The sequence below is a fragment of the Gouania willdenowi genome, chromosome 7 (assembly GCF_900634775.1).
Source record: "Gouania willdenowi chromosome 7, fGouWil2.1, whole genome shotgun sequence".
In the NCBI taxonomy this organism is placed as follows: Eukaryota; Metazoa; Chordata; class Actinopteri; order Blenniiformes; family Gobiesocidae; genus Gouania; species Gouania willdenowi.
In genome coordinates, this window is record NC_041050.1 from 3,958,095 (window position 1) to 3,983,974 (window position 25,880).

General features: G+C 37.8%; 1 protein-coding gene across 1 annotated transcript in view; it reads left to right on the top strand.

Moving 5' to 3' along the window:
* The first annotated feature begins 1,580 nt into the window (after positions 1–1,580).
* Positions 1,581–25,880, top strand: part of vwa5b1 (von Willebrand factor A domain containing 5B1) — a 47,799-nt gene continuing 23,499 nt past the window's right edge. Inside the window, exons 1-9 of the mRNA XM_028452316.1 lie at positions 1,581–1,734; positions 5,195–5,354; positions 5,442–5,603; positions 7,814–8,033; positions 9,813–9,967; positions 14,908–15,039; positions 16,407–16,531; positions 19,525–19,701; positions 23,313–23,423. Of these exons, the coding sequence (XP_028308117.1) occupies positions 5,216–5,354; positions 5,442–5,603; positions 7,814–8,033; positions 9,813–9,967; positions 14,908–15,039; positions 16,407–16,531; positions 19,525–19,701; positions 23,313–23,423 (1,221 nt within the window). The 5' untranslated portion in view covers positions 1,581–1,734; positions 5,195–5,215. The remainder of the gene's footprint in view (positions 1,735–5,194; positions 5,355–5,441; positions 5,604–7,813; positions 8,034–9,812; positions 9,968–14,907; positions 15,040–16,406; positions 16,532–19,524; positions 19,702–23,312; positions 23,424–25,880) is intronic.

Genomic DNA, 25,880 nt, shown 5'->3' on the forward strand with positions numbered 1-25,880 from the left:
AAATGAATATCCATAAACCCCACAAAAAAAGCCTCCATAAACACACAAAATGAAGGAAGAATACACAAAGGGGCGACAAAAAAAAGGTACATAAATTACTCCAGAAACCTGAAGCAATAACAAAAATACACAAAAATGACTCCAAAAACACGCAAAATGGCAATAAATATGCAAAAAGACAACAACATATTACATACAAAGATTAAAAAAAAAAAAAAATCCAGAACAATAACAAAAATACACAAAAATGAATTCAATAACCCAAAGAAACAACAAAAATTCCTTCACAAACACATGCACAAAATGACCAAAAAACACACAAAGGGGCAAAACATACACATAAATTACTCCAGAAACCCAAAACAATACCAAAAACATGCAAAAATACAGAAAAATACAAAAATGACTGCAAAAACACTGAACAACAACAACAAAGATAGTTGATGCTGCTGTATCACAAATCCACACTCAGATTTGCGTATACAAGGTCAGACCTGACGTGAGATCTGATCGTACTGTACGCTCACGAGTCACGTCAGAACTGGTAAAGACCAAAGCTTTCGTGAAAATGGTCATACACACAGATCTGAACATAAACAGTTAATAAATGAGGGCCCATGACTCCAAAAGCACACATGACCACAATAAAAATACACAAAATGACAAAAGAAAAGAAAGAATTACTAAATAATATACAAACCAAAAATTAAATAAAAAGGTCGACCTACGTTCCTACCCTCAAGATCGTGGGTACAAGCGGCTGAAATTAGTTTCCTCTGTAGGGTGGCTGGGCTCTCCCAGAGATAGGGTGAGAAGCTCAGTCATCCGGGAGGGGCTCAGAGTAGAGCCGTTGCTCCTACGCATTGAGAAGAGCCAGATGAGATGGCTCGGGCACTTAATCAGGGGCATCTCTAATCAGGGGCATCCCGAGTGAGGTGTTCAGGGGGACCCAAGAAACGCTGGAGAGACTATGTCCAGTGGCTGGCCTGGGAACGCCTCGGGATCCCTCGGCAAGAGCTGGAAGAAGTAGCCAGGGAGTGAAGTCTGGGCCTCCCTGCTAAGGATGCTGCCCCCGCGACCAGGCATCGGATAAGCGGCAGAAGATGGATGGGTGGATGGATTAATGGATGGATGGATTGATAGATGGATGGATGGAAATTTAAAAGAAATACACAATAAATCAAAAAACACACAAACCCTTTGTTCTTTCCTCTATCAATGCTCAGATAAACAGAAATATTGATCATGTGACCAAACACAATCACATTTTTGTGGCCCCTGCTGTGGTAAACAGGGCAGGAGGAGTTGGGTTGGGGGAGGAGTGTACAGGTGTGATACCTGGGGGGTTGACAGTTGTGGGCTGAGTGGGCGGTGCTGATGCTGGGGATGGAGAGGTGGATGTTTGGTCCCACACTTTCCTGTTTTAGTCTCCTCCAGCATCCACAGGAGGAGGAGGAGGAGGAGGGGGAAGATGAGAGTGCGTGGAACACTTTGTGTGACCACATGTTGCTGCAGCAGCTGCCTCGCTCCGCTCTGCTCGTGCACTGTGTCTAACTGGTGACGCATGTGCGCTACTTCCGGCCACCTGTGGCAGAACCAACGGCACCGGGAGGGACGGACAGATGTCTGAGAGGAGGGGGACATCTTTTATCTTTGATCTTTTTTTGTTTTGTTTATCATAAGTGGACTAGTGACTGAGAGCCGCGCTGCATCCTCAGCGGAAACAAATGAAAGGTAGGAAACATCTGCATGGAAACATCTGTCCTCCGATGCATTTAAGAATGTTCTTCTCATTAGCTCTGTGTCTGTGTCTGTGTCTGTGTCTGTCTGTCAGTGAGAGGATGAATAAATACATAAATAAATAAGACTGCAGGTGATGCGTTTGTGTTCCATGCAGAGTAGACACACGTACACACAGGCTGTTCCAACAGGTGTCTTGTGTGTGTGTGTGTGTGTGTGTGTGTGTCTCCCCTTGTGCTTTGGACACTAATGATGAGTGACTGACTGATGATGATGATGATGATGATGATGATGATGATGATGATTTAACACAAACTAAAAGTGATGCATGTTTTCAAACTTGTTATTGTGCACTGGTTTCTACCCTTATTTTCCATCATCTCAAGCCTATTTCCTCCAAAATCCTGCTCTTTTTTTCCTCCTGTAGGTTTGATAATATAGTTTCTATGAAGGGACAAAAGAAGCGGTTGACTCAACACATGATGGCACTGTTGAGATAAATAAATAGTGAAACACTCTGCTATTGCATGTCTCTGACCTTTTCTTCCGTCGTTGTACAAATAATAAACCATGTGTTCCTGAATGGGTTTGTTATTAATTGGGAGGATTTCCTCAGGGAGTGTGTAAGGATAAAGTTTGATTTAATTAAAGGGGATGTGTGTGTGTGTGTGCAGGTGAATTCATGTGTCACTTGTGAGGTAAACACTTTAGATCTGTGGCTGTCTGATCAGTGTGCAGGCGAGCAGAGCAGAGCTGTCTCTATGGATATTGCTTTCGTCATATCTCTGCCTGCCAAGGATCTGGCCATGCAGCTAGAACCCACTTGACAGACCCCATACCCTCCCTCCAGATTACTGTTACATTAAGAGCGAACATGGAAGCAACAGATATCAGAGTAGTTAAGCACCTCCACTCCTTCCTGTGCATGTTTGACACACGTGAACTTCTCCAGTGCACTTTTCTCCTCCTCTTTAATGTGATGTTTTGATGTTAATGACTCCTTGTATTAGTTTTACAGCCGTGACCTTCAGCGCTTGTGTCAGTTTAGTTCATGGCTTTTCCTGGTTTTCACATCATATCAGAGACGGCCATTGATTGTGGAGAACCTGCAGCTCTGAGCTCCAGCTTCACTGTCTGAATCTATAATTACACCCTGCGTTTAATGACATTAATATGGGCAGTGACTGTGTTAAATAAGGTGATGGTCACTGGGCAGCAGTTTAAAATAACTATATAGTACTAATTAATCTTTTATGACGTGTGGTGTTTATATATACATATGGAAGCATTACTTTTTTTCTGCTAATTGGAGTTTCTGAATTACATGTGTCAAACTCAAGGCCCATGGGCCAAATCTGGCCCTTTAGAGCTACCAATTCGGCCCACAGAAACAATAATACATAAGTTTTATACATAAGGCTGACTTTACGCTCTGTCATTAGCATGAATAAGGTGTCATGAAAGCTGTGATTAATTGTCATTTGCTAAATTATGACACCTTTGGAGCTATGTTGGCATTTATTGGGTTAGGTGGTGGGATCTAGCTGAGTTAGGTCGGGTTAGGGGTTAGATTTAGGGGTTAGGGTACTGAATGACACTGAATGACAGCCTTCCTGACATTTCATTCATGCTAATAACAGGTGTCATATCATAATAATCATAGTTTCAATTAGGATAAAACATTTATTTATTTCAAGCAACTTGATGCACTTTAAATCTTTTCTGTTACAGATTAAAAAACAATGTTAATAAAGTTATTCTTTGTTATGAGTTGATCTATATTTCTTTTTAGTTTTCTTTATTGTTAATAAAGAGACAATGTTATGCAGAGGTGTACTGATAATAATTGTATAGACAAATGATACTATTTATAGTCGCGGCGGAGAGAAATGTTCTCTTCTTTCTAAGGGGGGCGTAACAGAAAATAATTGAGAAGCCCTGCAATAATGACAGTGCAATGTCAGCCTTCGTGTATGAAACTTGAAGTAAAGTGTTACCAAAAACAATAATTATTGTGTAAATTACCAAATAATTGAATTCTAAATATCTCAAATTCACAAATTCAATTAAAACTCCACAATATGTTGAGGGGTTTTAAGTTTTCCCACGCTTATGTCACACAAATGCAGTCATTTCTGTAACGTGTTTTTGAAAATTGCTTTATAAATAAAGTTTATTATTATTGTTATTCATATTATTTGGAAATTATGGAAAGAAATATAAATGTTTCAAAAAATCTTGCAATTTCTCACAAATAATTCAGCTGAATTACACAATTATTGGTTACATAATCAATTATTTTGAAATGAAGATCCTGCAAGGACGGATATTGAAAACTAGAGCACAAAAATGTTAAAATTGCTCTTTTTTCCCCCACCTAAAATTTGTGGCTCACTTGAAATCAAACTGGTCCTTATTTGGCCCCTGAACCAAAAGTTTGACACCTTTAGTTTAAATGGAGTTGATTAGAGACTATTTCAGAATCAGAAGTCCTTTATTTATCCCAGGGGAAAATGACTTGCATTACAGCCGCTCAAGAAATATTACAAATAAAAAGAATTAACGTTAAACAAAGAAAGAAAGAGAAGATAAAACGTACATAATTAAGTAAAAAACTGTTAATTAAATAAGGATTAAATACACACACATCCCAGTGGTAAAAATAAAATGAGATAAATAATAATAATAATACAAATATAGAATATACACTGCGTGCTCCTGTGACAGTGGAGGAGATTGCAGCATCAGATAAATCACACTAACGAAGAAACCGTGTAGAGCAACTTTATTCACAATTTAGGAATAATTCGGTAACACATTACTTGAAGTTTTATATACATAAGGCTGACATTACGCTGTCATTATTATGACATGACAACTGTTATTATCTTGAATAAAGGTGTCATGATGAATGCTGTCATTAAGTGTTGTTTGTTACCCTAAGCCCTAAACCCTAACAGCTAGCCCTACCTAACCCCAATAGATCCCTCCACCTGACCCAAAACATTGCAAACATAGCTCCAAAGGTGTCATATTTTAGCGAACAACACTTAATGACTGCCTCCACGACGCCTTTTTCGTGCTAATGGCAGCGTAACGTCAGCCGTATGTACAAAACTTCAAATAAAGTGTTAGCAATATGAATAATTCAAATCCATAATTTAGACTAAAAACAACACTGTTGCAGCAAAAAAAAAACAAAAAAAAAACAGGAAGGAATGAACACAGACAGGAAGCTGCTGACAATGGGTAAAATCTCTTTAAAGCTTGCGGGTAAATGACCAAGTAAAAAATTGTAATGGACATTGTGACGCTTTTGAATCTTTGTTGTTCATATTCTATTTTTCTGGATGTAAATGTTGTTGTCGATTGCTCGGGTCTCATGAAAAAGAGGTTTATTACCTGGTCTGATAAAGGATGTAATAATAAAACTTGTGTATTTTCTGGCGAGCAGAGTTTGAAAAGCAGCAGCAGCATGCCTGGGCTCATTAACAAGGAAAACCGTAGCGCTCTGCCGCTCAGCATGTCCGACATCACGTCCTGTGTCCGAGGTTACACTCTGGCTCTGACTGCTTCTATGACTTATGAAAACATTGAGGATCATGCAATCGAAGGTGAGTAAGACTGAAAGATCCAACCCTGTGTGCCATCTGGTTGAAACTCACTGTTTCAATCTCCGTCTGCTTCTTTCTGCACTTTAGGGATCTTCATTTATCCACTGGAGGAAAACTCAATTGTTGTGGGATTCGAGGCGATGATATCCAGTCAGATCATAACGCTGCAGATCAAAGACAAGGCCAAAATTGACGATTGTTACTTGGATTGTTGCAACACATCAAACGGAGCTCTGCAGAGTGCCAGCGGTAAGGCTGGAACACTAATGCTTCAGCTACACATTGAATAGTCAGGTTTATCTGGAAAAGTGTCGATAGGAAACAACCATTGAGCAATACTCTTAGGGGTGAGCAATATGGAAAATAAATCAGGATTTTATTGCGATTTTTTTTCATTCAGATCATTTTAGACTATTTTCAAGTTATTTATCAATAAAATAAACCAATTCACCTACTTGAAATCATCACCATAAATGGAAAAAAAGGATAAAAGATCATTTAAGTCAGGGTACTTTTCAAACATTTAAAAAAATAAATTATGTAAGCATTTTATCAAACTGGTTCCAAGTACAATTAACATCAAACAAAAGGGCTGACATGTTCTTTTAGTCACACACAGTCTTCTTTGTTTAACTAAAGTGATGTAGCATTAGCATTGGGAACACTTGCTACATAACAAGGCAGCATATCAGTCTAGTGATTTCCATTTGTTTTTGAGGTAACACACTGATGTTCATAAAATCCTACTTTAAGCAGTGTTTGAATCCCTCATTTCACACAGTTTGGACAACCATAATCTTTACAAGATAAAATGTTACTGCTTTGGTTACATTAGGCCTGGGTGATCTGGACCAATATTCATATCTCTATATTTTTCCTCAAAATGGTAATTGGCGATATAAACTTGATTTATTCATATTTTTTTTAATATAGTTTTACAAGAAAAACAATAATGGGTCAAGGTCAATATCAAGTTTTTGTGCCACTTTTGACATTTTCCTTCATTAAAGCTGAAATGTGTGATTCAATTCTGTAGTGTTGTTAAACCACATTCAGGATGTGGTCCCTTTAATAAAGTTGCAGCATGGAGAGGTCACGTGAGAGGTAAGGCAAGGCAAATTTATTCGTATAGCGCATTTCATACACAAGGCAACTCAATGTGCTTTAGTTTACATGATCAAAAAGTGCAACAGAAAACATTCAACGGCTTAAAAACTCAATAAGAACATTAAAATCAGCATTAAAAACATTTAAAATCAGCAGTAAAAACAATATATGTGTGTAAACAGCCCCAAGAGTTGGTGCAGATTGACAGAGAGTTAGTTCCAGAAGAGAAATACATGCAAATGTATGTGATTTGCCAGAGAGAAAAAACTTTGGATGTGTTGCATATGGGCATATGGCACAGATATGCAAATGTACACTACAGACGGTTCTATGAATTCTATGATTTGACGATCTAATATCGTCAGATCGCACACCCCTAAATACTCTGCATAAAACCATGAACATGTCCAGGTTTAATTTGAAATAAATATTGGGGAATTATTTATCATTTAAAGTGCTCGTTTCCATAATCAGTCCCTGTGCAGGTCAACAAAGCCACCTGTGTAAAACAACACATTACAATATACATGGAAAACAGAAGCAGAAGAAGATTTAAGATGCAAATTGGATTCAAAACATTGTAGATTTTTAAACTAATCAGGAATAAAGCTGCATGGTACCAGGATCAATCACACTTTAGAGGCTTAGAAGAAATGGTCCCACTTTATTTGAAGTTTTGTACATAAGGCTGACATTACGCTGTCATTATCTGTCAGTAGCATGAATAAGGTGTCATGAAGGCTGTCATTAAGTGTCATTTGCTAAATTATGACACCTTTGGAGCTATGTTGGCATTTTTAGGGTTAGGTAAAGGGATCTTAGGTAGGGTTAGGGTAACAAAGGGTTAAAGCAGGGGTGTCAATTAAACTCAATTTAATTCAGGGGCCAAATACGGAGCAGTTTGACCTCAAGTAAGCCATAGATTTTACGCGGGGAAACAAGTCATTTCAACATTATTGTGCCATAGTTTGCGCTATACGTATACATAAAATACAAAATATGGAAGAAACCGACAATATTCTAGCAATAAGTGACAGATATTAGTCCCAACAGGATCTTCAATATAAATTTCCTAGATTTTGTGTCATATTTCTATTTGATGAAGGGAAATATTATGAGTTTGACACATGTGGGTGAGGGTAAAGAACAACACCTAATGACAGCTTTCATGAAACCTTATTCATGACATTGTAAAGTCAGCCTTATGTATAAAACTTCAAGTAAAGTGTTACCGAACAAATTTCTATCCCCATTAATAGCCATACAGTATGAACCCCCCATTTTACCACCATGTGAGAAAGTGCTCCCACTCCCTTTGGTTGTGTCTGTGTCTGTCTGATCTGTTGTTGTAGGACACATAGTGTTGGACGAGGATTTCGAGAGGGCAGTGTTGGTGGTCAACCTCGGGCTCATCCCTCCGATGGAGACGGTGCATATTTTGGTCAGCACGTCCTCTGAACTCACCACTCTACCCAGCGGCGGAATCTGCGTCTCGTCGCCAGCGGTGTGCACGCCTCGTGTGCAGAGGAACATCAACGAGGAGCTGGGACTGTCCCCCAACTTCTGCAGAACGTAGGAAACATCCACCTCATTTAGCCGTGTTTGTTGTTCTTATTTAGGCAATATGACACGAGAGGGAGTGCTGTTGTGCTGAAATAGCATTACTGGTGTGATATGGTCATGGAGATCAGTGTTTCTCAAATGGGGGTACGTGTACCCTTAGGGGTATGTGATGGCACTTGGGAGAGAGAGGAAAATGAACAAAGTGTCAGTCTTGGTTCCACCCCAGGTGTGAGATGACCTGAAATTATACAAACTATAGAAATAAATCTATCAGGAGCCACTAAATCTGTGTTTTTCAACCTTGGGGTCGGGACCCCATTTGGGGTCACCTGAAATTTCTGAAAGATTAAAACAGATTTTCGAAACAACTGTATTTATACAGTTTCACTTTGTGAAATTCAAATCTAGTTCAACTAAAATGCAGTAAGAAAATAAATATCTGAGCTCAAACATGATCAGAATCTAATTATTTGGGGTCGCCCAGAAATTTCTGATATCAAAATCTGGTCACGATCCAAAAATGGTTGGGAACCACTGCACTAAATACTGTTTATTTCCACTTATTTACAAAATGTGATTCTTTAAAATGTGTGTTATCACTCGTTCATTCCATCATTATGATCTATGGTTGTCTTTTCATATTATTCTGAGCAAAAATGTTGCAGTTGGAGAAAAAATGGGGATGAAACGCTTAAGAATCACTGGTGTAGATAATCACACCAGTGCTGATGTTATTGCACAACAGCATGACCTCAAGTGTGATATTGCTTTTATCCAATCCAATCCACTTTATTTATATAGCACTCTCTAACAACAAAATGTTTCCAAAGTGCTGCACATGAGATCATAATGCAACACTTCTGCATAAGCATTTAATTAGTTATAAGTGACAAGAGATTATGATCGGCTTGTTTATTTAATAAATTTGCTCCGCTAACAAAAGTAGTTACACAAGTTGAGAGCACACAGTGTACGGCGGTGTGTAGCCTAAGATGTAATAGTACTGTAATGTTTGCTGGACGGACAACCCCCGGTGCTATTGGTACGGTTACCGATATACAAGTACGTAGCGTCTTAGGGTTAGGTTAAGGGTTAGGGCGACCATGGCTCAGGTGGTAGTGGGTCGTCTTCTGATCGAGAGGTTGGGGGTTCGATCCCAGTATCTGACTATGTGTCGAAGTGTCCTTGGGCAAGACACTGAACCCTAAGTTGCTCCCAGTGGTTGACTAGCGCCTTGCATGGCAGTCCTGTCCCACTGGTGTGTGAATGTGAGAGTAATTGGGTGAATGAGCTGATATGTAAAGCGCTTTGAGACTGCTTCAGTGTGGTGATAAAGCTCTATATAAAATCAAGTCCAAAATCAAGTCCATTAGGGTTAGGGTTAGGTTATAACCCAATATTGCAACATTTTTTAGGGTTAGGGTTCGGGTTTGGTTTAGGGTAAGATTTAGTCTTAGTCACGCGACCTATACACTGGCCAATGACTGACCTATCACGTGACTTAAACTGGCCAAATAGGTGCGCCGCGTACGGATAGAATGTTGGTATATTGATACAGCAACCGTATGGATAGCCACTGTCTAGTAATTAACGGTATTTAGATCAGCTGTACAGCGGAGTGATATAATCTGTAAGAAGTCCGTGTGTTGTTGTTACTTTATATCAGCACTCTTGGAATGTCTGTCGTCCAATCAAATTACTTGGTCAAAACTAAGTGTTACTGTATGAATCTGTTATAACAAGCTGCTTTTGTACTCTATACCTTCATTCAATTTGTTCCACTCACAGCCGTGACAAACACCCTCATGGCTCCAGTCCACTGGATTCGTCCCTGAACGCCCCTCAGCTGTGGCTCGCTTCACTTCTTGAGATGGAGTCCATTAACTCCATGGACTACGAGTTCAACTTTCAGCTGGAGATACGAGCTCCCTATCTGCTCGCAGGTCAGTGAAGCCTTTCTAATATTGGTTTTCAGAATGCTGTGTTTTGTAATAATAAGGTGCTCCGGTTGTGCCCAGGCTGCCTGTTGTTTGCAGTAACTGTGCTTTTGTTATTTCTGAGAATAACTTTTAATATTAAAAGTTATTAGCTCTACTTTTCAGAGTGTGAGCTGCTGCCCCCTGTGGGCCATGTTATGTCATTTTTGTAAAAAGTTTCCACAAAGATTTTACCTTTTTAAAATAAATATTGCCTGGAGTTTGCACCGTTTATTAGCGCACGTAGTGAAGGTTTGCGCACGTTTTTACAGGCACAAACCTTTAGTCTTTATCTAATAAAACATATTTGTTGTTTAGTTATTTATTTATTTCACATTTATTTATGTATTATGTACAGTCATTCATTCATTCAATAATGTATCTATATATCTATTCACATAATTATTCATATCCATTAATTCATTCATTCACCTATTAATCTGTTCATTAATTTATATGTGTATCCATTCATTTTTTTTATTTTTTTTGTTATTAATGTCCTTAATTTATTTATGTATTTATTCATTTTGTTGTTTATTGACTTATTTAGTTAGTTAGTCATTAATTTTATTTATTTATTTATTAATTCATACATTTACATATTTATCTTTTTATTTATTTATACATTTATTATCCATTAATTTATTTGTCTATTTTGTTATTAGTTTCATGAATTTATTTATGTATCTATCCATTTATTTATTTTTTTTATTTTCAGGTAACAAACAGCACGTGCAATCTATTTGCCCATGCACCCAATTTTAGCACTCCTTATTTGGGATCTTAGTAAATCGGGCCCTAAAAGTTTAAAGTCGCAAAGGATTTGTTTTGTTGTGGCTTTTCCTGTGAGAAAGTTCATCACTGCACTTTGTAAAAATAAATGTTGAATGCAAAACTAAGCAGAACCAGTCAGACTGCAGAGGAGCAGTCACATTATATAAGGAGATGTTTTTAATTCTCTGTGTAGAGCTGATGCTACCTAGCAACCTGCAGAAACTCAGAATAAATGATGGTTTATTAGAAATGTACCGACTGTTGTTTGGCTCTATGAAATTCACCTTGGGTTGTGCCTGAGGCTGTGGTTTTAGATTAATTCTGAACATGTTTGAGTCTACAGATCTGCTTGAAAACAGAGGATTTGTTGGGTTTATATGTATTATATTCTCATTTTAAATGCTGTGATCTGGGCCTGTATCAGATTATTGCGTATACCAAAACGACAAGTCCTTGATTAAATGGCGATTGTTAGAACAATACTTTTTTTTTTTATGCGTGTGACATTTATTGTCCTCTATTCTGTCTTTTTTGATTTACATCCGTGCTTTCATTCTTGCGCTAGCTAAAGGGCCCTCAAAGACCTTCAAATAAAAGGCTGTGATTGCCCGGTAAAGCTTTGCCTGATTTGAAAGCACAGATACCGTCAGATGACTCAAGTCGTTCATTAGTCCGTCCATCACAGAGATGCGATCTCCCCTCGGAGGCCCGGGTCGACCTCAGGGTTGCTTCCTTGGTTGACGGGCAACAAGAAAGCAACTGTTTCAAAGATCATTCATGGAGAACAAACACAGTGGGAATGATACATTTCAAATCATGACCAGGGTTTCAATGAAAATGTTTAATTTATAAACCTCTGAAACACTATTTGTGAAGTGTCTTTTATCTTTGTTACAGCCTGACTTTAAAGCCAAAAGTTTTTTGTTTTGTAAGGGGTCAAAGTCAAAGTCATTTTTAATGTCAGTTTTTTCAACATGTGCTGGACATTTTTCTCTGAGCCACGGTGTAAACCAACAGGTGAAAATTTTTCAAATATTTACAGAATATAAAGGGTAAAAATGAAAGGACAGATTTCCAAAATACTCCAGATACTGTGCAAAAATGTGCAGTTCGAAAAAACAACAACAACAGCAGCAACAACAAATGTGCATGGACTTGTATTAACAGCAAGTAAATGAATATAAGGCACTAACTTAGCGAATGAGGGTCATGATGAATGGATAAAAACAGAATGACAACATTGGTAACTAGAATATAAATAGAGCAGCAGTCAGGAGCCTCCATGCATTTCCACAAATTACATATTGGCCTCAGTGGGCGTGCGCTGTAGCTGATTCCACTCATCGTTCTTGAAGCCAAATTACAGCACTTAGGGCCGCTTCCATCTTGCAAATTTGACGTCATTTGGAGCCAGAGTCTGCGCAGTAGGGTCCGGCAGGGGTAACTCTGGTAACATGCGCCGCCCATTTGGCGTACTGCCCTGATGAGTTACGCACCCAGCTATACCACGAACATAAGTATCTTTCCTAGTGGAAATTCTACCAACATCTTGTTCAGATGATCAGATCATAGAGGTTAGTACTAGTACTAGGAGCTCAAAGAAGAGGAAAAAACTGAACGGAAAAGTTTAATGGCGTCTTGGCTTTCATTCACGACGTAACTGCTATTCACAAAGAGAGCTAAGCGAGGCTGTCAATCATTGTCATATATGACTTCAAATCCCGTTTTTCAACCTCAAATAATTTATTTACAGTCACTGACTGTAGAGCCGAGGCTGCAGCCCCTCCCACCCACTACAGTGCAGACGGGTGCAGCGGAGGGCTGTACTACACTTCCTCAATTTATCGAGGCAAAATGAAAGCGGTTAACTTCTTGAATAAGCCTGCATTCTGAGTGAACTCATCCTTTAGTAACTCCGTTAAGCTGATCATTTAAACCGTAAAAGCGGAGCCGTCTATGATAAGTGCTGTAAACATACGGCCTGAGAAGAAGTGATCAACCCCTCTCTCTCTCTCTCTCTCGCTCTCTTTCTCTCTCTCTCTCTCTCTCTCTCTCTCTCTCTCTCTCTCTCTCTCTCTCTCTCTCTCTCTCTCTCTCTCTCCCCTGTCATCGGCTCTACACACACACACACACACACACAGTTTCCCGGTCGTCGCGTCACTGGAGCGATGAAGTGATGGAGTGACCAAAAAGCACAACTATGTTCAAGTGACTCATCAGGGGCGATTGAAGTGACTGCAGTTGCTACAGTCGCGTTCGGTGTGAATGCACCTTTAGATTGCCCTCTAGTGGTGACCGAGAAACAATCTCGTCAAAAACGCAAATCTGAGGAAAGCTACATTTAGCCAAACGTGCTTGATGCCGTTTTGCTACTACGTACTTTTGTGAAAGTGGATTTTCATCTTTGAAAAACATGAAAACAAAATACAGAACCAGACATTTTTCGTGGAGAGCGATTTAAGACTCGGGACTCTCTCAAATTCAGCCAAACATTGAGTTAACTACATCCTCTCAACCTCAACCTTCTCATTAAAGTTGTATTTGACAGATTCAGACTGATTAATACATGTATTTAAGTATTACTGGTATATGTTGGTACTGTCATACATTGTTTCTCATAAAAAATGCCAGTAGGCTAATTAATTAAACAAATTGACTGACAATTCTGAATAAGATGTTTTATTGTGTGCTTACTGGTTATTATTATTATTTTTTAATAATATATTATTCCACCACAGGAAATGTAAAATTCAGGGACAAATTTCACTATAGGGATACATTGTATATGACATTATTATGCTTTTTAAGTGTGTAGGAATAGGGGGTACATGGCTTCAGAGGTACGGGACTGGGAAAAGTTTGGGAAACACTGAGTTAGAGAGTTACTCATGCATGTTATAGCTTTTCCACAAATAAATACTCAGAGACACTGTATAGTAATTACATTTTATTCAAAAGACTGATTTGAAGACGTAAATGCCATTAAGATTACGACAGCGACAGATTATTTAAATTAGAATTACAATTATAATGTTGTTCTGTTATTTGATTTTGATGTTAATGTTTTCTTTTTTTCTGTTTTTCTGCTGCTTTTCAAAGTTTTGCTGTCTTGACGTTCCTTTATTTTGTCTTGAACTGACTTTATTTTATTAATATTTATTTTTTCTGTTAAATAAAGTTGAAATGTTATATCGGGAGCCCTCTTCTTCAAGCCCCTTGAGGGTTTTTTGGGTTTTCCCTGGCATGCTTCTAAAGCAGACATAGGCAACTGGCGGCCCGGGGGCCACATGCGGCCCTCAGTCTAATTTTTTGCAGCCCCCAAAGTAAACGTGCAAAATGACAGAAAAATACACAAAACAAGAGCAAGAATACATTAAAACATGCAAAGAATTACAACATTGCAGGAAAATACAGTAAAAAACATGATAAAACCACAGAAAATGTTCCAAAAACACACAAAACTACTACAAAAAATGAACAAAACGACAACAGTAATACACAAAAATTACTCTGAAAAATATACAAAATTACAGAAAATGACAACAAAAGTACACGGAAAAACAAGAAAAACACAAAAAATGACTCGGCAAAACCACAGCACTAACAAACAAACAAAACGACAACAGAAATACAAAAAAATGTCTCCAAAAAAATGCAAAATGACACACAAATACACAACATGACTCCAAAAAACATATTTTCCAGGAAAAATACACAAAAGGACTACAGAAATGCAGAAAATGCTTCACAACGAGCAAGAAAACAACAAACATACACAGAATGACAGAAAAACACATAAATTACTATAGAAACTCTGTTCTTTCCTGTATTAAAGCTCAGATTGCTCATTATTCTAAATGCTGACATGAATGTTGATCATGTGACCCTCTGATCATATGAACACATTTTTTTGGGCCCGCTGTGATAAAAGTTGCCTACCTCTGCTCTAAAGTGAATTGATTTCTGTTAATGTCTGTCTACTGTGGATATTATTATGTTTTGTTGTATTTGAAACTGCACCAAATAAAAAATAAAAATGATCCATTAATTATCAATAACAATAACAATTATAATTGACCCCCACCTTGGTCTCTGTTCTAACTGTTCCGTTGTTGTGTCTGATCCCTGTGTAGGTGTGGAGAGTCCGTCTCACGCTATACGCGCTGACGCAGACCCTCTCGCCCGCTCGGCCACCAGCGTGGTTATCACTCTGGCTGACAAGTACACTTACGACTACCCTGTCAAGATCCTCATTTATCCCAGTGGTGGGTCTGTGGCAGCACACATAATTACTGCTTATTCTTTTTAGTGTGAAATGTTTTGATATTGTTTTTATTCAATGCTGTCACACTGCTGCGGGAGTTTTGGTGCCTGTAATGAGAGCAGAAGGACGTGATTCACTGCTTTACGCTGTGATTCTGAGAGACTCATCAGGAAAAAGGAAGCCCTCGGCCCCTGATGTAGACATGCCATTAGAGTCATGCTCTATTGTGTGGGTGTCATCTTTGTTTCCCTCAGTCTGGACCTGCAGTGTGTGGGGTTGGCAGGTGTCTCCCACAGGCTTCACATTAAGGCTTTGTTCAATAACAGGCCCACGGCTAGTGCTAGCCAATTTAATTCCATAGTGACCGGAGCAGGGTTTTTAAGTGAACACCATGAATGCTCCGCTCCAGCCTCGGAAAAGGAGAGGAGAGAGAAACCCAAGAGTTTAAAGAGGTCAGCAGGGAGAAAAAAAAGACAAAAGAACAGCCTGTGTTTTCATTATCGGCTCAGATGATTAATGCCCAAGACTCGCAGCAAGGTCTCCGACAGGCTAAGGAAGGATGATTTGGAATTTTAAACAGATTTTTCTCAATACCTCACTGTCATGAAGGGCGCCTCAAGATGTATTTGAGAAGGTGAACGATAAAACAAGCGTTAGAAGCCAATATTACATGCATGCAGTTGGGAACCACACTTTAAAGTGTTTCAAACAGATATTGACCACTGCTCCCCCAAAAATAAATAAATAAATAAATAAATAAATACATAAATAAAATGTCTCCCAAAACACATAAAACAAGAACAAATACAGAAAAATGACTCTAAAAACACACAAAATGAGAAACAAATACACAAAGGATACCAAAAATATGCTAATAGACTCCACAAACAAACAAAACAAGAGCAAAAACACGCAAAATTACACTAAAAATGCACAAAATGACAGAAAACAAACAAAAACAACACTAAAACAACAAAACACAAAATCAGAACAAAGACATACAAAGAATACCAAAAGTACACTAATACACTCCAAAAACACATAAAGCAAGAGCAAAAACACATAAAAAAAGATATTTAAAACACACAAAACAAGAACAAGAATACACGAAAGGAAAGAACGACAAAAACACACTAATAGACTCCAAAAACACACAAAACAAGAACAATGAAAGAAACATATACAAAACAAAAATAAAAAATACACAAACAAATGTAAAAAATAAGAAGCATTTTTGTTTACCATGCTGCAGCAGAATTTTAGGATATTTGATTTTGGTAAAATTAGAAACTGAAGTGAGTGTTTTAACATTTTATATTTGCAGCATTTACTGTTTTGTCTTAATTCCCGGTAACTGTGACTCCACAGAGCCTCACCTGCCACACGTGCTCATCGAGAACGGCGACATGACGCAGGAGGAATACGACGAGTATCTTCACGGTCGCAACGATTTCATCAAGGCCACCAAGAAAGACTCGAGCAATGAGAGGAAAGTGCGTGTGTCACTGATATTATCCTGTGGCTGTACCTTTAACTGTTCACTGCTTTACATTTTGATACTAAAACTATAGACATCTTGTTTGATTGATTTGAGCTAATTCAATATATTGCATGTGATCTTTTCTGTTGTTTTACTGAGAACAAAACACAGTGTTAATGAGTTTTTGGAGCAATCTGAGGATAAAGGTTGGTTTACATTCCCTTTTACAGCTAAAATACATGTTTTACATCTTTAAATTAACTATAAATATACTTATTGCTCTACTGTTGGCACTCTGATGGACTGAATACCTACCAGTCAAAGAACCTACTTATCATCTTTATGAATTGACTTCAGATATGGACTTCATATTTAAAATTTCTGTTTTTAATTCTATATCTTTATGCTGCAGAAGCGCATGCTCTGAAAACAGGCAACATTACGTAGAGTTAGATATTATGCACGATTTGACATGTTCGGTTCTTGATGAAAAATATTGTTTGCTAATGTGATGTATCGTCCGAAAACGTGTAGGTGAGAGTTTATTCCGTGTTATAAAACTATTCCAAATTCAGGAGGTGAAGACTGTCGTATCGCAAGATTTCATAGCGAGATTTTATGTGATATTGTCCCAAAACATGCATGTGAGGGTCATTTTTGCAATTTTCGCTTGATTTTATTTTAAAAAAGGAAAGAAAAAAGTAGAAAACAATGACACTATTGCTTTGTCTTTGTTAGGAAGTGAATTGTGTCATTTCCATCCATTTTCTACGAACATGGAAAATCGAAGGTGCTCGTCAAGTTGTAGTTGTAGACTGCATGCACTAATACACATATATAACAGCTGCTAATGGCTGGAAAGCTCCTCGCATGCTATTGTTAGTCCTCTGTGTAGAAGGTTTTGCATTGGTGGAAAATGAGGGTCTGCTCATTGGTGTATTGGTCAGCATCGTCGCTACACAGCAGTATCCAGACAGGATTATACCCCAAAGCTGTTCTCTTTCCAGAACTCATGCTGGTGTAGAAATGTGACTCCATGGAGAGCAGCTGGATAACGATAGTCCAAAAAAAAAAAAGTTTTTCTGAAAATCTGCAGATGAAATGTGGTGAGGTTTGTGGCAGGAGATGCAAAGTCGTCAAAGGTATTGTAACGATTGCCTGGTTATATAAGACTGGGAGGGTGTCAACAGATGCCTTCAAGAAACTAAGAATATTTTCTGAACAATTTGAGCCCAGTTTTGTTTATTTTTACCCTTTTTCTGCAACTACACCAAACTTGCCATATTTTAACCAATTTTCATCACTTTTTCTTGTCATATTTTTGCTCATTTTGACACATTTTTTGCGACATTACTCCCATTTCTGCCACTTCTGCATCAAATGTCAATGCCTTTTCTTCACATTTTTTCCACTTTCATGACATTTTTGGCACTTATAAACCCTTTCTACCTAATGTTGACACATTGTTGCCAGTTTTAACCTCTTTTCACCATATTTCATGCTTATTTTTTGCCATTTTTCCCACATTTAAGATTAGTTGTCTCTATTATTTGCCAGTTTAAACTGATTGTTTCTACTTTTTAAATTACATTACCCCCCCACACCCCATTTCTGCCACTTTTAAGTCAAATGTGGTTTTAAAAATCCCATTTCTCCACTTTTTCCGCCGTTTTTAATCACTTTTAATTTAAATTTTATTTCTGAATAAAACAAGGATTTAGATCTTTAAGATGTCTATATAGTATGGCCCAAATAATAATAATAATAATAATATAAAAAAATTGTCTGATAAAAATCTGATTAAAAAAAATGAATTGTGTCCTGTAAGGGTGTAAGAAAAAATTGATTCGGCGATATATCGCCATATTTCACCGCACAATTCGATCCAAAAAATTCCTTAAGACGATTTTTTTTTAATCATGTTTTGTTTGTGCTAGCATATGTTAGGTTGCTTAGGGTTACTTCATACTTTACTTTTTTCAAAATAATTGAAGAACTTAACAGAATCAGAATCTGTTGTAGAAGCAAAAGTTAAACCTTTTTGAAAAATGTAATTTGACAGTTTGATAAACCTTCCACTTGTTTTTGATATTTGTTCTTGAATTACAATGCACACCCTTAGTGTCCAGCACAGCAACTTTGATCTTTTAAAGAAAAATCACTCTGAAACTAAAGCTTGTGCCAGTTATTTCAGATCAAAGAGACAGGTTAAACACACAGACACACACACACACACACACACACACACACACACACACGCACACACACACACACACACGCACACACACACACACACACACACACACAGTGTGTTGTAAATATATTTTTAAAGGTAACTAATGGTGTGAAAGGAGCCAACCATGACTCAGCTCGATCATTATAAGGCTGATATCAGCCCTGAGTTGTCTGCTTTGACATTATTCTGCATAATTATGCTAGAAAACACCAGAATCCAATGACAGTAGTCATCATGAAATGAATGAAGATTTGTTAAAAGGATTTAGATGGCTGCAGATTATCTCACTAACTTTACTTCTACATCCTTGTGTTTGCAAAATTTATTGCACTTTATTTGAAATGCATTTAGAACAAAATTAATTATTTTCATGAAGACGTAAGGAAAGAAGACGGTATCTATAAGCAGGAAGTATTACATGGCACTATGAATAGTTCATTACCTCATTAGAACTACACAGCTGGTCATGCTTCATTCTAACCTCAGATGAGGTTGTTAAGTGACCAACAAACCTAAACCTAAGCGGGAGGAAAGAGAGGGAAAGGGGGGTGGGGGGGAGCACTTAGCCATAAAAACGTGTTTCTATGGAAACACTCCAAAGGCTCGGCACATTTTCTTTCACATCCTGCACCTCAACAATAATTGATGCGCTCTGTCTATTGATCTGATTAAATCGTCCCTTTGAGGCTTCCCAGCGTTCGTATGTGTGCAAATGTGGATGTGGTTGATCTGATCTGATACAAGCGTGTGCATGTGCTCTGTGCCCACAGGTAGAGATCATTCACAGGAGGCTGCACAAAGACATCCTCCACAACCCCGTGGTCATGCTCAATTTCTGCCCCGACCTCAAGTCTGTGTGCTCAGACCTGAGGAAGGTTCACGGGGAATTCATCTTCCTCATCGACCGCAGCGGCAGCATGAGTGGCATCAACATAAACCGAGTCAAGGTATTCCTATGTGATCATGATCTACCCATATGTGGCCCTTTGGAGCATCCAGCCAGAGGAGAAAGTAAATATAACAGAAAACATGAATCAATGGCCACGTTTACATGGGAGCTTAAATTCCTCTTTAAAGTGGAATAAAAATGAATTCCTCTTTAAACTGACCTTGTAAACACATAATTCCTAATGCTAATTTAATTCAGAATTAAAGTTAATTCCGAATTATGTGGCTAGTTTATTCCGTTTTTAATTTCCGAATTAGATAATCCCTCTTTCTTGTAAACACTTCACTTGGTTAAAGCTGCTTTAAGTTAATTCAGATAATTTAGCGCTTGCGTGACTTGCGGCGATGACGCCCTGGGAAGACATAATCCAAGATGGCGGGGGCCCGGACTTCAGCCTAGACTATTTAATAAGAGCCTTAAAAGACATGAATATAATGAAAAGAGTGGATGGACGGAAGCATAAACATGCAGACTTTCACACGGACACACACACACTTATTAAACTCGCACGAACCGCGGTAAATGCAGTAAACGGAACAGGCTTCACCGGACGGCTGGCACTAGGACCTGGAGGCGGAGTAAATGCATCCCCGTATTGCATTCACAGGCTGTAATATCACAAGTTTATCATTTTACCTGTTGTTAGAGCTACTATCTTTACCAGGGAGCAACTATTTATTCCTGGTGATTGTTTTCTAGAGTTTTACGCTTATCTCTCTTACGCTCCGCGGTCCAAACTGAAACCGTGTGTTATTGTCGAGCTGTTGCTTCAAAACTACAATCAAAATAAAAGTGAAAACAGTTCTCGTGTGTGTTCTGTGTTACAGCTGACAATAAAAGGTTTGTTGTGTTTCTCTGCTTCTGTGCAGTTTTGATTGCTTGAAACAGCGACGTTACGAGACAAAAAGCTTTGCTGCTAAATACTAAAATGTGCAGGAAAACATCTGAAAAAAGAGTGAAAGATGAAAAAAGTAAAACTACAACTGATCAAACTGCATTTGCAGAGAAAACTGCTGCTGTACGCTGAAAGTGAAGTCATTCTTTACTGCATTCTCACAATAAGACAGAAAATATTCATAATATAAACTATAGAAACCTGTGACAAGGCCCCATAATGTGACACACACGCACGACAAATTTAAAACCCTTGCTTTTTACCGTTTCTATGGTGAGTTTCATTGTCGAATTCAGCCCGCAGGAGAAAGTAAAAAAGACAGAGAAAACATGAATTATTGTGTGAATGAAACTCAACAATATTTGCAGGGGCTCACAGTTTTCCCGGTGCTTATATCACATGATTGCAGTAATTTTTAATGTTAAACTGTTGAAAAAAAAATCAATATCCTTCAATTTTCCTCAAATTCTGACATATTTTCCTAATTAAATATAACTTGGTCACAAAATCTAGGAAATTTAAAGTAAAGATCCTGTTGGGACTGATATCTGTCACTTATTGCTTTATTATTTATTTGCTTAAACTAGGCAAATTTTAATGTTTAATACATCAATTTTTAAAATGCAAAATGAAAAGCGATTGCAACAGTTCATTTACAGTAATTGCAATAATAAAACATGCACAGTGTTGACCTTCGACAGCATGTGCAGACAAGGTAAAATAAAATGAAGCAGCGGTTTGAACAAAGCGACCGGCTTACAAGTGTGTGTTCAAATAAAATATATAGCTCTGTATAAAAGAAATGACTATATACGAAGGTTGGGTGAATCTTCTTTCCAACAAATGATCTTTGATTTATTGATCTATGAGGGTTATACATTATGATGGTTTCCAGTAGCTTTTAGTGTCACCACAGGATGTAAAAGTCATTTTATTTGTGTTCAACCAGCTCTGGAGAAAAGGTGTACACTAGCACTTATTGATCAGTTTGAGGCGGCCTTTGAAGTCTCAATACATTAACACTTTTCTCAGTGTTTGGCTCCTTGTAAAGACGCGCTGTCCTTTGTTAAGTGTGTAGTTGTGAGTCATAGAGGCTTTAGTTTAAACCAGGGATATAAAACTCATTTTAGTTCATTGGCCAAATACGGAGCAGTTTGATCACAAGTGGGCCGCAGGTTTTAGGCGGGAAAATGAACAATATCAATATTAATGTGCCCAAGTAAGCACATAAAGTATAGGAGGCATCAACAATATCTAAGCAATCATTTTTATACATGAATAGTGCTTCGAGATGACTTTTGTTGTAATTTGTGCTATATAAATAATGTTTAATTGAATTGAATAAGTGACAAATTCTTTAATGTCCTTTGATTTATTTATTTTTTGACCAATTTTTATTTAATTTGGAGAGATTTTGTGGAATAATTTAAGTAAAAATTGCAGGATTTTGTAAAGATTTAAGGGTCTATTCTCCCGTCTATTCTCTCCTATGCGTATTCTCCAGTCCAGCTGCTGCTGCACGATGCACGAGTCTGTGTGGCTTCAAATGTAACTAAGTCCATATTTCTAGTGCAATATAATGTTTCACCTTATGGGGGCGCTGCACTTATTCCAGGGTTAGAAGGGCGTAAGAGGAAAAGGACTTACGCACACCAGAGAATGCACGTAAAGCCAGATTTGAATTGGAACGCCCACATTTCAGGGCTGCTCCACCCACAGTGCATAACTGGGATGAAGGCGCGCAGCAACTAATTTAAGTACAGGGGGAGAATAGGACAAAACAAAAACAGCGCCGCTGCGCGGCATTTTGGACTTATGCACATGGGAAAATAGAGCCCTTCGATTACAACTGAATTATTTGATCATTTACACAATTTTTCATCTTCACTTTTTCCTTCGGGCCAAATTGGATGCTCCGAAGGGCCGGATTTGAGTTTGACACGTGTGTTTTAAATAATCAGGAAAAGTTAAAGATGCCGATGCAATCCTCTGTTGTTTACAGAAAGAGATTGAAAAAATTCTGTCACCGCAGGAGACGACAGTTCCAACTCTGTGGTTTGGTAGTAGACAATGAAGCAGAGAAGAAGAGCTCTCCTAAAGGACTTTTACTCCCCCTTAAACAGTGTAAATCACAGATTTCTATTCTCAGGAGTTTGTGTCTTCAACAGTCCGTGATTTACTCGCTAACTTCAGCCATTCAGACCACATGTGTCAAACTCATGGCCTTCCAATCTGGCCCACAGAAGAAAATTTAAAAAAGACAAAAAAAAAACATGAACTATTGTCCCCTTGGCCTTGAATTTGACACATATGGTTTAAACAAATCTGTGTAATGCTACAGATTTCTAGGCTTTAGCTCAGAGTGTGTGAAAAGTGTTGAAAGGTCCATTTATAAATCCATCTAAATTTGTATGAAAAGATATGAAATGGGTTTTTTTTTGCAAACCCTGACAATGCTTTGTGTTGGATTGTGTGTGATTTGTGCTCTTTCACCTCAATAAGAGGGTCGTGGAAATGGTTTTCTTGTAGAAAGTAGCCCATCTGCTGGGGAGGATGAAATCAAATTTCTTGATAGCACTAGACTGCACGCGCGCTAATCTCAGTAAATCTGCTGCACAGAAGTAACGGACATGGGGAAGAAATATAATCACCTCATGAACATTTCATCTGCTATGGAAATGTCAGCATGTCTTCTCTTTGGTTCTTCTTTTAAGGACGCCATTGTGGTCATTCTCAAGAGTTTGGTGCCTGGATGTCTTTTCAACATCGTCGGGTTCGGCTCCACCTTCAAATCTCTCTTCACAACCAGCCAGATCTACGAGGAGGTAACACGTCCATAACATCAAGTCTCTCTTTATTGGCTGTGAGTGCTCACAGTCAGTGACGTGCTGTGACCACTAGGGCTGGGTAGGCACGTTGCAAATCGAGACCACCAATGACAATGTCATATGTTTCTGCTGTCAAGTGTTAATTCAATTCAAATCAATTTTATTTGTATAAAGCAATTTCCAACAAAGTCATCTCAATGTGCTTATCAAAATATAAAATTCATAATAAGAAAGAAAAAACCCAATAAGATCCACATGAACAAGTGTTTAGCCATCTAACAAAATCAACATCATAAATACCATTAAAGAAACATAAACAATTATTTAATATACCCTCCATACTCTCCAACAAGATATATCTCATGACACGACAGCACGTCTGTTGTTTGTGTTGGAAACACAGAAACACAGAGAAAATGATAACTCAGAACAGCCTCAGTGAGGAGCATCCACAAAGTCAATCCTTCCTTTTGTTCCATTCACTGTGAAAAGTATGAAACATGTTCTGACCTTACCTTTGCTGAAGCTCTGGTAACTCAGGTGTTGGTTTCCATCTTTTAAAAGCTGTCGTTTTTCCTCAAAACAAAGTTTCTCTATCATCTCTAGCGCTGTCACCCACCCACTAGTTAGAGAACGTAGCAGCAGCAGTCACGTGTCATCTATTCACTAATGTACTGTGAACTTACGTATAGCATTTAGCATAGCGCAGTTACGTGCAAAGGCAGCTCTCTGCGCTGCCTTTACGCAAAACTTGATGTCACATTGGGGACCTGACTGCGCATGCGCAAACACGTAAAATCACGCAATGAGAACGGAGGCAGAAGAGCGACGTGCCTTTGGGAGGGGGCGTGGCCTCCCTCTGGCTTACAGCGGAGCGAAAAAAAAAAAAAAAAAGACTGTGCAGCTGTAACAGGAAATAGCGCTGTTTAGTAATTTGGGCTATGAAACGCACAAAATGCGGACACTTTCAAACTGATAGGTACTGTCGGCTATTGGAAATGGAAAAATAAATAATTTATAATTAAAAAAAAAAAAAAAATTATAATTAAATAATCAAAATATCAACTCACCCTTGGGTAGGCACTGCCTACCTTGCCTACCCTGACGGCACGTCACTGCTCACAGTGTGGTGTTTCACAAACTTGTATTTGTAACATTGTTGTTGTAAATATATGTATCATATTTGTATAATTATTATTATTATTAGTAGTAGTATTATCTATCTTACTTTACTATATTTTTTACTATATTTTATTAATATAGGAATTCTGATTCTGATGGTGAAAGTAACAGATTACTCACGTTACTGTAATTGAGTTGCTTTCATTGGTACTGAACTGAGTAATTTTACTTGTACTTAAGTACGTATTAAAATAAGTGAAACTAAAAAAAATGAAACAACCAGACAACAATCAAATGCATCACATCATAGCCGACCAATCAGATTAAACGTAATGCACCGCGCCAAAACAGCATTGAATGATGGTTATTTTCTCAGTTTTAGAGTTGATAAATGTAACTTAGAGTCTGATAATTGTTTTATTTTGAATTTAATTCATTGGTTTTATTTTATTTTTAAAATAATTTTTCATGTTGACAAACCTTTTATCTTATACAGATGCCTTTGTGTAAAATAAATTAAGTTCCAATTGTGCAAAATTTGGTCTGTTCCTTTTTAAGTTTATACATGAGATGTTTACTGTATGCAAGGGAACTTTTACTTTGAGTACTTTTTAATTGAGCTACTTTTTACTTGCACTTGAGTATTTTATGTATTATGGACTTATTTGAACAATTTCAATCAAGTAACAGTACTTCTATTTGAGTAGGATATGTCAGTACTCTTTACACCTCTGTTTCCTGTGCACAAAAACACGTAGAACGATAGAAAATGTGTCATTCTACTGTTAGAATCTGAAGCTGAAAACTCAGGTCAGCGTTCCATCAATTGTTCCATCAATTGTTAACACAGTCTGATTAGAGCACATGAGAGAAAAATGCAGCTTTTATCATCAAACGTGACTGAAACATGTAACCTCGTAATCACCCTCCCTGTTCGCAGGGTTTCTTATTAATGCCAGCGACTCTCCTCTTCACACCTTAATCCCGCTGTGCACGACTGTAGCACAGCACAACTGCTAATTATTCTCCAACATAAGCCTTTCATATGTGGCACTAATGGAATGAGCAATGGAAACACTAAAGAGGAGCAAAAGCTTAGTTTTTTTTTTCCAGCTGTTGTTTTTATTTATTGAGCACGATTCAATAAATCAGAACTCTCCAAATAATGACAGAAAAAAAGACTTCCATTTTATCTAACACAATGTTGCATCTTTGTAAAAATACATCAGAACAATCAAGTCCTCTGACTTTGTAGACATCCAAAAAATCATTAAAAATTACATTATCATATTCCTTATGTACATTATTCCATATTGTACCTTGAAAGCATGT